The sequence below is a fragment of the Podarcis raffonei genome, chromosome 8 (genome assembly GCF_027172205.1).
Source record: "Podarcis raffonei isolate rPodRaf1 chromosome 8, rPodRaf1.pri, whole genome shotgun sequence".
Lineage (NCBI taxonomy): Eukaryota > Metazoa > Chordata > Lepidosauria > Squamata > Lacertidae > Podarcis > Podarcis raffonei.
In genome coordinates, this window is record NC_070609.1 from 11,273,968 (window position 1) to 11,289,024 (window position 15,057).

The 15,057-nt window shown below is 45.3% G+C and overlaps 1 protein-coding gene across 2 annotated transcripts in view; it reads right to left on the reverse strand.

The window, feature by feature from the left end:
• GRIK5 (glutamate ionotropic receptor kainate type subunit 5) overlaps window positions 1-15,057 on the reverse strand; it is a 102,957-nt gene that overhangs the window by 38,962 nt on the left and 48,938 nt on the right. For both annotated transcript variants that reach the window (XM_053397889.1, XM_053397888.1), the window contains exons 3-7: window positions 9,848-10,012; window positions 8,123-8,220; window positions 7,266-7,431; window positions 6,268-6,446; window positions 2,069-2,122 (exon numbers count right to left, since the gene is read on the reverse strand). In XM_053397889.1, the coding sequence (XP_053253864.1) occupies window positions 2,069-2,122; window positions 6,268-6,446; window positions 7,266-7,431; window positions 8,123-8,220; window positions 9,848-10,012 (662 nt within the window). The remainder of the gene's footprint in view (window positions 1-2,068; window positions 2,123-6,267; window positions 6,447-7,265; window positions 7,432-8,122; window positions 8,221-9,847; window positions 10,013-15,057) is intronic.

Here is a 15,057-nt window from a genome sequence, read left to right on the forward strand (position 1 = left end):
GACTCTGGGGTTGCGGTGCTCATCTCGCTTTATTGGCCGATGGAGCCGGCGTACAGCTTCCGGGTCATATGGCCAGCATGACTAAGCCGCTTCTGGCGAACCAGAGCAGCAGCGCACAGAAACGCCGCTTACCTTCCCGCCAGAGTGGTACCTATTTATCTACTTGCACTTCGTCCTTTTGAACTGCTAGGTTGGCAGGAGCAGGGACCGAGCAACAGGAGCTCACCCCGTCGCAGGGATTCGAACCACCGACCTTCTGATCGGCAAGTCCTAGGCTCTGTGGTTTAACCCACAGCGCTACCTGCGTCCCTATGTGGTGCATACCCAGCCCCAAATTTACATTTGGCAAAGGGGTTGACAGAAGCTGGCTTGGAAAATGATTCTGTCTGGATCATTGTACTGCCCTGCTCTAAATCTCCAGTGTTTTCACCTTCCAACAAAACGGGGACAAAAACCCAAAAAACTGAGACTGAGCATCCCTTCACAGTGAGAAGAAGCATATATATAAAAAAACACCAACATACCCTCCAGCTGAATTTCTGTGGCAGGGTCACCCTTCGTCACTGCTAAAACAATTGCTGAACCAGATCCAATGTTTCGCTAAAGAAGGGGACAAGGACTCCCTTTTCTGAAGCAGGGGTCAGTTGAGGGAGGAAGGAGATGCAAGCTGCAGCCCCAATACAGATTTGCAGCTGGAAAAAAGCTGCCCTCAGATCCAATTACCCCCTTCTTTTCCTCAAACCCCACAAAAAATGTTCAATTTCTGAAATGAAAAGAGGAAACTGGGCACAGGAAGATGTGCACACTCTAGGTGGGAGATAGAGGTAACTTGATAGATCTCCCCCCCCCAGGAGGGTTAATTGGTGCGTTCCTAATGCATAGCTAGCGTGATTTATAGGTACGTTGTAATTTCGCTGTTTTATCTTGTTTTGATTGATTCATTGCACTGTGATTGTATATTTACTTTGCATTGTATTTTATAGTTGCTACTTGGGGAGCCTTTGAGCCAAAAAGCGATAATTAAAATAAAACACGACATAACGTTTTTGGCAGCATCACATCTATAGCTTTGCCCCTGCTCTCCTGTATATTATATCAGACAGGTCTGGGTTTTACGGGGAGGAGAGAGGGGCTCTCTGCAAGTACTGACCGGACAAGTACTGACTCTGCAAGCATGTGCAGAGGTGAAACAGGAAAGGTGGCCGAGAGGGTTGGGGCACGACGATCGCAAGCACTCTTGGATGAAACAAATGATCTTAACCCATTTCGATCTGGGTTTAGACCTGTTTATAGGAATGAACCAGCTTTGGTCTCCCTGACGGATGACGACTTTTATTGGGAGAAGGACACAGGGGAAAATGTGAACCTATTGTTTTTATTTGATCTCTCAATGGCTTTTGATCCCATTGGCCAGTTAGAAAGCACGGGTCCGAGCGGTTTGCAGTTTGCCCCGGAAAACCTGCTCTCTAGCACTGAACGCGAGCAAATGTCCATCTGCACAAAACCTGATTCACAGTTGCTCCAATTCAGTGGTAAAAAACAGGGGTTGGGGGGAGAGAACAGGCAAGACAAGCAGAGGTCTGAATGAGCTATATGTGGAATGGGTATTGGAAGCACAGTTCTACCGTATTCGTTGGACTGATTTCTGTTCCAGACATGGAATAATGGGTGAGAGAATATTGGCAATTTCCACCCCATTATCGTTTTCAGCAGAACTCTCTGACATCCCTACAAACCACCCAGGCTGAAAATACAGAATTGTAGAATTCTAGAGTTGGAAGGGAGACCCCCAAGGTTCATCTAGCCCAACCCAACACAATGCAGGAATCTCAGCTGATGTGACACTGGTTTATGCTATCATTCCACTGTCCTGTCCAGCTCTGCGTTTTCTAAACTAGCAGCAAGGAGCTCTTCCAGGGTGAGAGATCTGCGTCACAACACATGTTTAACTGCTGTCGAGCTACGGCTCCTTTCCAGTGCACAAACCAGGGTGGGATTTGAACATGCGCAATCACACACAGACACACAAGGGACTCCTTTGCCTGCATAGCATGGTCTCAGTACTAACCATAGTAGTCAGGATGTACTTGTAGAACGCGGTCGTCATCCCAAGCTCTGAAGCCTAGAAAAGGAGAAGGAGGAGAATCAGTTTCCAGGAACTCAGGTCTCTGAGCTCCCCCACCAACGACGGACCCTCAATATTCACCAGCTCTGGTTTCGCTGCAGCGCTGGATGAGGCCCCTCCTGTTGTTTCCAGCAACTGGTATTCAGAAGCATTGCTGCCTCTGACCGTGGAGGCAGATCTCAGCCATCATGGCTAGTAGCTTCTCAGAGCCTTATCCCCCATGAATTTTTCTAACCCCCTTTTTTTTAATTAATGCAATTATTAGAAAATGCAAACCAGTTTACACAAACCATAAAAAAAGACACAGAGATTTTTCAATAGGAGTCAAAAACAAGTTGCCCTAAAAAAACAACAACTCAAGTATACATAAAATCAGTTCAAAATATACATTTGTTTTTAAAAGGAAAATTGCCTCTTAAAATGCATGTGCATCTTATTTTTAAAAATATGTTTGTTTTTTTTTAAAAATGTGTATACTGCTGCTTCTTTTTTGGTCAAAACCTCTAAGCAGTTGTTATGGGTCCTAATAAAATCACAAACATTTGTCATGCTATGTAAGTGAAATCTCGTTTCGTCATGCTATATAGCGGAATCTCATTTTGTAGCAAAATCTTGTTTATAGCAAAATCTCGTTTCAACCCCCTTTTAAAGACACCCAAGTGGGCGGACATGCCTGACTCCTCTGGGAGAACATTCTGTAGTTTAACTACGCTCTGTTAGAAGAAGCGCTTCCTTTTATCTTGCAACTAAAAGAACTACCCCCTTTCTCCAATGCTGAACTACAACTCCCATCAACCCCAGCAAGCATGGCTGATGGCCGGGGATGGTGGGAGTTGTAGTCCAGAAACCTCTGAAGAGCCAAACATTCCCCGCGCTTGCTCTAACCAGTGCTGCATCTTTTCCCTGCAAGAAATGGGCTCTGTTGTGTTTAAACCTTCCTGTCATTAAACACTCCACTCCCTATCAATGTAACTGGAGTTTATATGATCCCAGCAATAGTTGTGCTTCCACTTCTGCCGTTTTAATTTGGCTGTGGCTGCCTTGCATTCTTATTTCAAAATCTGGTGTTGCTGAAATCCTAACTAAGATGGCTGAACATCCCGCCACCCCACCCCCCGGTTCACCTTACAAACTACAGGCCTTTATTTTATTTTTTGCAAGCGTTTTCACAAACCCTCACGGGCTTTTGCAAACCGCTTTAAAGGGATATTTTAAAAACTTGATTGTTTCCACCGCCACCGTCCACACTTTGAGGCAAAAAGCCACCCTGCCACAGGGGCTTCTCTTTACCTCAAGGGTCTCCTTTTTTTTTTTTTTTTGCCCACAGCAACCGTTTTCCCACGAGCAGCTCTTCAAAGCGGGGCGGGGAAAGGGGGAGCGCTGATTGGGACGGGGGCGTTTCGAGGATTCTTTTCAAGTATCTGCAAAAGCCCTCGAGCTACTCGGAGGCAACGCTTGCAAAAACCCGACAGAAGCTGAGGCGATCCGTGGGATGCTGAGTGGAGGCCTGCTGCCGCCTTCCGGTTTTGTGGCAGCCGCCCGAACCCCAGAGCCCACACTGCTAACTGCAATCAGCGTGGCGCTTTCTTCCCCAGGACAGAATCAAGTTTCTAGGCCTGGTAGCACAAGGACCAAGAGCCCCCCCCCTCCAGCCCCCATGACAGAATTATGGTTGTCATATTTCAAATAGTAAAAACCAGGACACCCCAAAAGTTTTTGTAGGAAGACCCCAAAGTTGTTGAGTGTTTTGTTGTTGTTGTTGTTGTTTTACAAAAATGCCAAAACAACACAATTTTCCGATTCACTTCTCTAAGATCCAGGACAAAGCACCGCCCTTCAGAAATTCCCCCCAGACTTCAATTCCACCTTTGAAATCCCGGGGAAACGGCAGCCCTAGACAGAACGGCCAGACACAGTTAAAGGTCTCTCTGTGGCAGGGGACCAAGGTTCTTTGGGCCCCCCTCAATCATTTTTAGGGGGGCAGCCCCCCCCCCCATTGTTGAGATCGAACAGGGGCCGGGCGTGGAATAATGTCAGGCCCCCTCAGTGCTTTCTGGAACATGGTGCCTCTGCTCTGCACACAGTGACCAAGTTAGGACTGAAAATGGCATGAGCTTCCCCACAGTCGCTGGAGGCTGGGGCGCTGCCCCATGGACCTCAGCCAGCCCCCCCACCTGCTTGCCTTCTTGCCAAGGGGTGGCACTGGCTGCCATATCCCTCCTCCTTCATCTCAGTTTTGCCTCTTGTAGAACTCAACAGGGAGGAGGCGGAGAGTCAGACAAAACTACTGTCTTTGGCTCCACCTTTTCCTGGCCCTCCCGCTTTCCGCCTTGCCAGTCCTAGGGGGCACCAGCCACCTCTGCCTGCAGCAGAGCCCCACCCATTCCCAAAGGGTGGATTTAGGGCTCTGCAAGCAGGGCGCACACAGTGGGTGATGAGTTGAGGGGGCGCCATCTCAAAGCCCTGTAAACGAGGTGGTTGTCACCAATGGAAGCGAAGGCTCAGAAAAAGCTCAATATGGAGGCCAAATGGCCGAAATATTGGGAAATTTTGGAACAAGAGGGAGACAGATTAAAACTGCAGAGTTTTGAAAAATTAAAAAATAGAGTGCGAGACTGGCTTCATTATTACCAGATAATGGAGGCATATAACTTGGACAAAAAAATTGGCTTCCAGGTGGAAAAATCAAAATTGGAAACAGAACTGCTAGATCCTAAAATTAAGAACTTGTCAAGAATGTATAACTTGCTGTTGAAATGGAATACTCAGGATGAAACGGTGAAATCTGCCATGATTAAATGGGCACAAGATGTTGGACATAATATTATGATGGCTGACTGGGAACAGTTATGGACCACCGGTATGAAGTTTACGGCATGCAATGCCTTAAGAGAGAATATAATGAAAATGATCTACAGGTGGTACATGACACCAGTCAAGCTTGCAAAAATCTACCATTTGCCCGATAATAAATGTTGGAAATGTAAAGAGACTGAAGGTACATTCTTTCACCTTTGGTGGACATGCCCAAGGATTAAGACTTTCTGGGAGATGATCTATAATGAAATGAAAAAGGTATTTAAATATACCTTTCTGAAGAAACCAGAGGCCTTTCTCCTGGGCATGGTCGGCCAATTGGTGCCAAAGAAGGATAGAACTTTCTTTATGTATGCTACAACAGCAGCAAGAATACTTATTGCAAAGTACTGGAAGACACAAGATTTACCCACCCGGGAAGAATGGCAGATGAAGGTGACGGACTATATGGAACTGGCGGAAATGACTGGCAGAATCCGAGACCAGGGAGAAGAGTCGGTGGAGGAAGATTGGAAGAAATTTAAAGACTATTTACAGAAACATTGTAAAATTAATGAATGTTAGAAGGATGTTGGAATGATGTTATGTGGCTTTAGCAGAAATGTTATTAAGGATTAAGAAAAAACTGACTGTTAATTGGTGAAAGGAGGAAGTAAAGTTACATTATATAAAGATAAATTACAGGACAAAAACATGAAAAGATGGAAAGGATTTGCTGAAACAGATAATCGAACTAGAATACAAAAAAGGGAGGTGTGAGGAGGTCAAGGAAATAAGCTAATGAAAGATAAGTTATGGGAAGATTCGCTGTATTTTCTTTTTCTTTTTTGTTTTTTTTTAATGGATTTTATTTTTCTGTTTTTTCTTTCTTTTTCTCATTCTTGGTTCTTCCTTATTGTGATGTGTTGTATTGTTTTTGTTTAAAATGGTGTTTTTTACTTTTTCTTTCTGTAACCTTTAAAACTTTAATAAATATTATTAAACAAAAACAAAGCCCTGTAAATGAGGCTCTGGGCTTTGGGAAGGAGGCGTGAGGCTCCGGTAGGATCCTAGAATCTTCCTTCCTCCTTCCCAAAGCCTAGTTAGCGCTTTCCCAGCTTTGGGAAGGAGGTGGGAGGGCTCTAGGACCCTGCCAGTGCCTCGCACCCTAGGGAAACCCAGCCAAATGGGTGGGGTATAAATAATAAAATTATTTATTATTATTATTATTCCAGGTGCCTCCTTACCCACCTCTGGCAAGGCAGCGTGAGGGTTGAGGAGGGTCATCAAATGTTGACCTCTCGCAGGGCACCCTAAAACCCATGCCTGCCACTCCCTCTCCTCACCTTCTTGAGGATGAGATAAGAGATGGAAGCATTGGCGTCGATGATGATGGTGGAGATTTTGTCGTCCCGGATCTCCTTGAGCAGCGGCGTCGGGTCGTTGGTGTCATCGAGCATCCGGATCGACAGCGTCTCCTTGGAGATGAGAAACTGACGCACGAGCTCCTCCAATCGCAGCAGGCCTGGTGGATGCGAAAGGAACAAGGGGTTGCGCCAACACTTCGCCCAAGCTAGAACCCAGCCCAACCCGCCTGGCTTCAGAGCTTAGGACTTGGCCCGGGAACCATCCGATCAGGACATAAAAGCATTTGAACACCTCTGCTTTTATATATATATTCTTGTGCCCAGAACTGTAGTAGAGGAAGCCCTGCTTTGAATACTAATTTCGAAGGAGGCTAGGGCTTCAGGTAATCCAAGCAGGGTCTTCTTTGTGGTGGTGCCAACACTATGCAGTGGGATCCCTGACCAAGTCTGCCAGCATTCAGCTTTGAAGGAAGTGAAGGAGCTCCGTTTTCTTCACATCTAGTCACTGGGGCCAAACTAGGCATGGCACTAAACAAGTACAGTGGTACCTCGGGATACAAATGCTTCGGGTTACAAACACTTCGGGTTACAAACTTCGCTAACCCGGAAGTAGTACCTTTGCCCCAGGATGAGAACGGAAATCACGCACCGGTGGCAAGGCAGCAGCGGGAGGCCCCATTAGCAAAAGCGCACCTCAGGTTAAGAACAGTTTCAGGTTAAGAACGGACCTCCGGAACGAATTAAGTTTGTAACCCGAGGTACCACTGTATTTTAATTTAAAAACGTATTTTAATTTTTAAAAGATCCCCAATAAAGCCAGAGGTATGACGTTTGAAAACCGCTTCCATCCCCACGGCTCACATCTCTGTGAAATCTGATTGGCCACCCGCTTGCCCCGCCCCCACGAGCACGGCATTTGGCCCCTCCCACTTTGCCCTCTCCGTTCCCCGCCAAAGAGCTCAGCCACAATTTCTCACACTCAGCCTTGGCGCAGATGAGGCTAGCCGAGGGGTAGTTGAAGGACTTGAGAATACGGGATACGGCCAGGCTGACGTCCTCATTGCTGGGGTAGAGGCTGACAGAGGCGAAGCGCAAGTACTGCAGCTTGGGGGTCTCCTCAGGACCCACCTTCACGTGGGGGATCTAGGGCAGAGAAAGAAGGCGTTTGTTTACAGTGCTGACACAAGCCTCCCCATGTCGTCCTCTGCAGCTGAGAAGTCAGCACAGAGGCTGTCCTCATTTAGATCAGCTTCTGCAGGACAGAAAACTCTTGTGACAAGTGTTACATGCAGCAAATTAATTACAGTTCCATAGACTGCTTAAAGCAATCAAAGCCTTTGGGGAAGTCTATTATATACTGGGTGGGCTACCGAACCAGATTTCCTCCCCTTTCTGTCACCGACTGCAGAAAGAGGTTGAGAAAAATTTTAAAAGCAGCCGGAGCTTCAAGTAGGAGTTAGGACAGAGACGAAGAGAAGGATGGGGTCTGTAATAAGAACCCCCAGCAGCTCCGAAAATTTTAAACAGGCTTTCCTAGGCAACCATTAATTCAGAACGGTTGAATTAATTTGAATTAATTCGTTTGCTGTAACCTGCCTTGGGATCCGTCGGTGAAGGGCAGGTAATGATTTTAACAGTAATAATAATGTCATTACAGTATATGCGATTGGTAGCTGAACTGTGGACCAGGAAAATTTCTTGGACATAAGTTTACTAGGCGGCTGTAGGTAAGTCACTGCCTTTCAGCCTCCGAAGCTGCAATATAATAGTGACCAACCTTACATGGTTGTTTTATGGCTCATGAAGGTGATGAAGATGATGGAGTTGCCATTACCTCTTTCTCCCCGCAGATGTGGCTAACAATGGAAGCAGAGGCCGGACTGGAGGCTGGGCCCAGGACAGAAACTACGCCTTTGGGCAGGATCTGACACACTGTAGTGCAGGGGCAAAGAGAACAGGAGAAAGAGGTTATACAGATTCATTATTATTGTACCCTTCAGCTTGTTCTCACACTTGTGCCCAGACCACCTGAGCAAAGCCACATGGCCTTGCACACTTAACCTCATGGAAATTGCCTTTTCACTTCCTCCTGGTCACCCGATGACATGCACACAAACATCCCCAGCCGCTAGCTCTCACAGCTGGCCATGAAGGTGATTAAGTTGCCGTGGCTATAATTCTGTCCACCTACCCAGACCTCTGACCAAACTGTCTGCATCACCTTTCAAAGTCTACAGCTCTTCCCACCTGGTAAGGGAATGGAAGAAGGTCCTGTCCCGTCCCGTCCCCCACTCTGCTCTGTATTCACAACCTACATACAGCGCTGTTTCTGTCGGGCTGCAATTCATCTTCTACCAAAAGCTATTCTCCCCTATGGTGAAATGTGGCAGCATCTGGGATTTTCTAGTTTGGAGGAAAAGGTGACATGGAGCAAATGTATAAAATGATCCGGGGCGTAGATGATGTGACTTGGAAAAAGCTATTCTCCCTTTTATCCTAACGCCAGAACTCATGGATCTCCAGTGAAGCTGAATGGGCCAGACTGAAAAGAGTATTTCTTGGCACAGCACATAGTTAAACTATAGAACTTTCTCCCAGAGGAGGAAGTGACAGCCACTGACTTAGATGGCTTTAAAAGACAAGTTCATGGAGCAGAAAGCTATTGATGGCTACTAAACACGATGGCTATGCTCTTCCAGGCGGAGGGCCTTCTCGGTAGTGGCACCCTCCCTGTGGAACGCCCTCCCATCTGATGTCAAGGAAATAAACAACTACAGTCATACCTCAGGTTACAGACACTTCAGGTTGCGTTTTTTCGGGTTGCGGACCGCCAAAACCAGGAAGTAGCGGAACGGGTTACTTCCGGGTTTCGGCGGTCGCGCATGCGCAGAAGCACTAAATTGCGCTTTGCACATGCGCAGACGCGCCACTGCGGGTTGCAGGCGCTGCGGGTTGCAAACGTGCATCCTGCACAGATCATGTTCACAACCCGAGCGTTCACTGTATCTGACTTTTAAAAGACATCTGAAGGCAGCCTTGTTTAGGGAAGTTTTTAATGTGTGATCTTTTATCGGGTTTTTAATATTCTGTTGAGAGCCACCCAGAGTGGCTGGGGAAACCAGCCAGATGGGCAGGGTATAAATTATTATTATTATTATTATTATTATTATTATTATTATTATTATTATTATTCTATTCCTCCACAATTGGAAGCAATAATGCTTCTGAATACTGGAAACCACAGAAGGGGAGAGTTATGAAGGAGGGAGAAACACTTTTCTCTATCCACTTACCCCATGCCATACATAACTGGACAAATTTCTACCATGCCCCCGCTTACTAGCCTTTTCTCTAAACTAAAAAGTCCCAAACGCTGCAAACGTTCCTCATGGGAGAGTCTCTCCATCCTGTTGATCATCACAGTTGCCATTTTTGGAACCCTCTCCCATCTCTACAATATTCTTTGTGAGGTAAGGCCCTCCCCTGCCCCACATGAGCTTCGTAGATCCTTTCACACTCCAGTGTTGCACACGGACACACACACACACACACAACCTACTGGTGTCGGTGGTCTCGTACTGGCTGTCCCGCTGCAGTTCGAAGATCTCCACCTCGACTCGGGCTTTGGCAGGCACCTCGATGATGCTGTTGATGTGCTCGCGTGCTAAGGCTAAGGCCAGTCGCTCCCCCCGGCCACACACTGTCTGGTCATCCAAAATGGCGGCTGGTCATGGGGGACAGCAAGGCAGGGGAGAAGAAAAGCAAGAAGTCAGTCACTGCGGCCTGCCCACGGCGAAAAATCTCTCCTCTGCAAACATCACTCATGAGCACCCAAGGGGTCCCTAATGAGGGGTGGCTTCTGCCCATTGGGACTGGGAGGGTAAAAAGTTGGTGGCCAATAGCACGCTTTCACACCCATCAGGCCTGATGGGATTGGAGGAGCTAGGGGTGTCAGTTTCTCATCTCCAAGGAGACGCTATTGACCTGAATGCCAGATAGCACTAAGGATCCGATACTACTGCTCAGGGAGATTCAAGGGATGGTAAGATTTCAGCCACCATCCTTGTTGCCAGTGCTTCCATTTCTCATCTCATCCTCAAGAAAGTGAGGAACAGTGGTGGTTGATGCCTATTGGGTCTGGTAGGGCTGAAAACAGGGAGGCCGAGGGGAGGTGGACCCAACCAACCAACCAACCAGTCAATAATTCTATTTGTAGGCCGCCTTTCCAGAGTCAAAGTCATGCTCAAGGCCACTTGCAACATATAAAAAAATTGCATAATTACAAGCATACCAAAAGTAGTCATAAACAATAAATAAACAAGTACACAACGAAACTGAACAATTTCCACATAAATCATAAGAAGATCTAAAATAAGGATACAAAAAATAATAATGTCAATAACAACAGCAAAAACCAAAACCCCTAAACAACGTTCTAGCCAGAGCTAATGACAGGCAGAGTCATCTGATTCTGTGTTTGTCCCCATTTTTCCTCCCTGCTCAATTCTACAAGGGCAAATCTGAAACTACAGTGGAAGAACAGGCAACTGGGCATGTTTTAAGTGAGATGGCAGGCAATGGCTTGCTGAGTGCAGAAGGAGATTGGTGGGGCAGTTTTCCAGTAGCCCCAAAGGACCAGCCCCTGCAACGTCAAAGGCATGCCTGGCTCGAACCTGATTTTTAAAGCTGCTCTCCTTTAATGCCCTTGTATTGACTCTGAATCTCACCATGCAATATTTGGTCCTCCATTTGTATTTATTATCGATAAAAATTTGGTGTGGTGCAAGCGAATTATTCTTCTGAAAGTGTGGCACAGAGGAAAAAGTTTGAGAACCATTGGGCTAGAGTGATTTGAATAGGAATGGAAATCTTGCAGATTTCCAGATGTTGCTGAACCCCAACTCCCATCAACCCTAGTCAGGGGCCATACCAGCAGGGGCTGATGGGCCTTGGAGTCCAACAATATCTCTGGCGTAATGGTTGCCTAAAGCCCACCAACTAAAACCGCAAAGTCTTTTTAAACTGCGTCAGCCTTCCTAAGGAGCACAGAGCTCCAGGAAACTACTCCTTATCCCAAAGCATTCATTTCCCCCAGAATCAACATCACTAGCTCCACAGAGAGCAATGACAGCAGATGACACGTTTTGCCAGGACTCCTGTAATGAAGAGGAGAGCTCTGTCAATGACCATTAACCGTGACAGCTAAGTGGAAGCTCTGGGAGTGCAGGCAGTGTCCTTACAACTACAAAGAAGGAAGGGAAAGCACCTTCACACCTTCCTTGAGAGCACCCTGCTGCACCTGTAGCTACTACGGTGCCTCCATTATGGCACTTAGGGTAGTCAGATGCAAAAGGGTACAGGGCTCCTGTACCTTTAGTTGTGTCATGCCTGCTACCCCTGCTGAAATTTCCCATGTTTGACTTCCGGGTTAGCGCCAGCGCTGAATGGCGGATTTCTCCCGGAGCTCCGGGAGAGATCTGCTTCGCGGGTTCGGGTCTTGTTGCTCACGGCGGAGCAAAGACCCTTAAAAGTCACAGGCGCGTAGCCTGTGAACCGGAGACTCGGCGGGCACCTTCGCCCCCCCCCGACGTTGTGAAATAGCCTTTTTAAAGGCTATAGATCAGCGGAGGGGTGCGTGGAGCGGTGCTGAGAGTCGCTTTCACCCAGCCTGCGAAGCGAAGCCGCGTCGCCATCAGCGGAGAGCGCTGACTTCTTCCGAAGATTTTGGACTAAAAGAGAGCAACTTTCCGTGAGTAGGATTGAGTTTGCATTACAAATTGGACGTCAAAATTAATGAATTTGGGCACCGAGACGGATAAGTACTAAAAAGGAAGTCTGCTTACCGTCCTGCAGCAAGATTAAAGCGAAAGACAGTGAAGCTGTAACTTCTGACAGGAGCTTTTATGAGCTAAGAAACCCAACACCAAGCAAAGAACTCCCCCCCAAAAGGCAGGGGAGGGGGGGAAGAAGATTTTAAAGGGATTTCCTGCCTAATTTAAAGGAGATTGAACTGATTACCGCTGCTTATCTACCTGGGGGTCGGACTGCCGGAGGAAAGACACCGGCTAAGGACGGTTGCTACAAATAAGGTTAGAAAGTAACTGACATATAGACTTTGGTTACTCTCAACTTGAAACATCGTATTTGGCTACATAGTAAGTCATTTGCAGGACACTTTTAATTTGGATCTTTTACAAAGTAAGGGACTTGGAGGGCTTTTGCTTTTTGGAAGTGTGGGAACAATTTAAAGTTCAGAAACTGATTTTGCGCCCTCTAGAGGATTTGGTCAGCTTCAGTAACTAAGTGGAATTTAAAACCTGAGAACTTTTTATTGTTGACAGTTTAAGAGTGTGGGAATGACCTTGAACGAAAGACTTTGTTATGGCAGATGGTAAACAGAAAGAAGATCCACAAGAAACAACTTTGAGATCTGGTAGACAATACAAAGTGGACTCTTCTATGCAAAGAAGGGCCTCTGTATCAGGGGCCCCGGGAACTGCAGCTGCAACAAAGGCAAGAGTGAAAACAATGTCTTCAGAAGATGCGTTTACAAAGGCCTTGGGAAAAATAAGTGATTCTTTAGAGGAATTAAAGAAGCAAGGTGCTGAAACAAATAAGAAAATTGAAGAAATCTCTGGGAAAATTGATCTGAATACAAAAAGTATAACTGACCTTGGAAATAAAGTGAACTCTAATGCAGAAGCAATTGGGAAACTATTGGAAGATTCATCTACAACGCGAAAGATAGCCGAAGAAGCTAAGGAAATTGCCACTGCTGTTGAAGGGAAACTTCCACCGGTGTACAGGAAATTGGATGAGTATGAACTGACACTTTCTATGCAGGATATGCAACGCAAGGAGAAAAACCTAAGGATTAGACTTGTGCCGGAAAAAGAAGGAGACAACTTGGTGGATTATTTGACAAAAGAGTTTTCTGACTTTTGGAAGCAAGATTTGAAAGAAGAAGAGTTCAAAATAGAGAGTGCATTTAGGTTGGGAACAAGGCAGAAGAAGAATAGACCCAGAGACTGCTTGATAACTCTAAGATCCAAAGAAGAGAGGGATAAAATATTGAACCTGCATTATCAAACAACCCTTCGGATTGAGGACTCTTATATTGAGATCTTTAAAGACATGCCTAAAAGTATCTTGGATGCAAGAGGTCCTTATAAGGATTTGGTGACACTACTGAAGAGGAACTACATACTATTCAGGTGGGAGTTTCCCCAAGGCTTGTCTTTTAAATACAAAGGAAAGAAAAGAAGAATAAAAACAGTGAGTGATAAAGACAAGTTCTTGGGAGAACACGAAGAAGACCTACAGAAAGAGACCCATCCAGGAGAAGGACATCCTTCAAGATTAGACAAAGACACAGAACCATCGACAAAGGACGAACAACAATTGGGAGCTGTAGGAGGAATTAAATAACCCCATCATGGCTTTGCAACTTCTAACTTGGAACTGTAATGGTCTAAACAACCCCCGAAAAAGAAAAAATATATTTCACGCTTTAAAGAAAGATCATTTGGATTTGATTTGTTTACAAGAGACCCATGTGACAAGAGCACATAGAAAATTGTTAACAAATAAGAGACTGGGACAAGAATTTATATCTTCAGATAAAGTAAAAAAGAGAGGAGTGGTGATCTACGTAAAGGAAAATTTGCAGCCGAAACAAATCTTTAAAGATGACCAAGGAAGATATTTGGCAATTGAAATTCAATTTCAAGGAGAAAAATTTCTGATAGTGGGGGTATATGCACCAAATGAAGGGAAAACAGAATTCTTTAAGAAGTTGCATGAGACTTTAACGGACTATATGGACTATAAACTGATTATGATGGGAGACATGAATGGAGTAGTTTCAACAAATATGGACAAAGCACAAAGACAGGTAGTCACAAAAGATGGAAGACTACCAAAAACCTTTTTTGAAATGACTGACAATATGGATTTGATTGACATTTGGAGAACAAAACACCCATTAGAGAGAGAGGGAACCTTCTTTTCTGAAGCCAAAATGACATGGACTAGGATCGACCAAATTTGGGTGACTAGCGGTATGGCGTCGAATATAAAGAAAGTGGAAATCTGCCCAAAAACTCTCTCCGACCATAATGCAGTAAAGATGGTGATGAAGCAAACAACAACTGGCTCTTTCAGATGGAGAATGAATGACACCTTATTTAGAGACGAGGAGATCTGTAAAAAGGCCCAAAAAACCCTGAAAGATTACTTTGAAATTAATCTAAGGACTAAAGTAGAAAAAAGAATAGTATGGGACGCAAGCAAAGCCGTGATGAGAGGGTTTTTGATACAACAAAATACATTAAAGAGAAGAAAGCAAAATGAGAGGAAGGAGAAAATCCTGGATAAGATAAAAGAAGGGGAAAGGAAATTAAGATTGAAGCCAAAATCGCAAGAGATTCTAAGAGAAATTAAATTGTACCAAACACAATATATGGAACTGATGAATCAAGAAATAGAATGGAAAATTAAACAAATGAGACAGAAGTCTTTTGAATCTGCAGACAAATGTGGCAAGTTATTGGCTTGGCAAATAAAGAAGAGACAAAAACTCAACACGGTAACAAACTTAGAAGTGGAAGGAAAGAACATATGTAACCCAGTGGAAATTAGGAATTGTTTTCAGAACTACTTTAGACAATTGTATACACAAGGGCCGCAGACTGAAACAGATACACAACAATTCCTCGAGAAAAATGGGCTGAAAAAAATTTCGCAGGAAAGTAAGACAATTTTGAATCA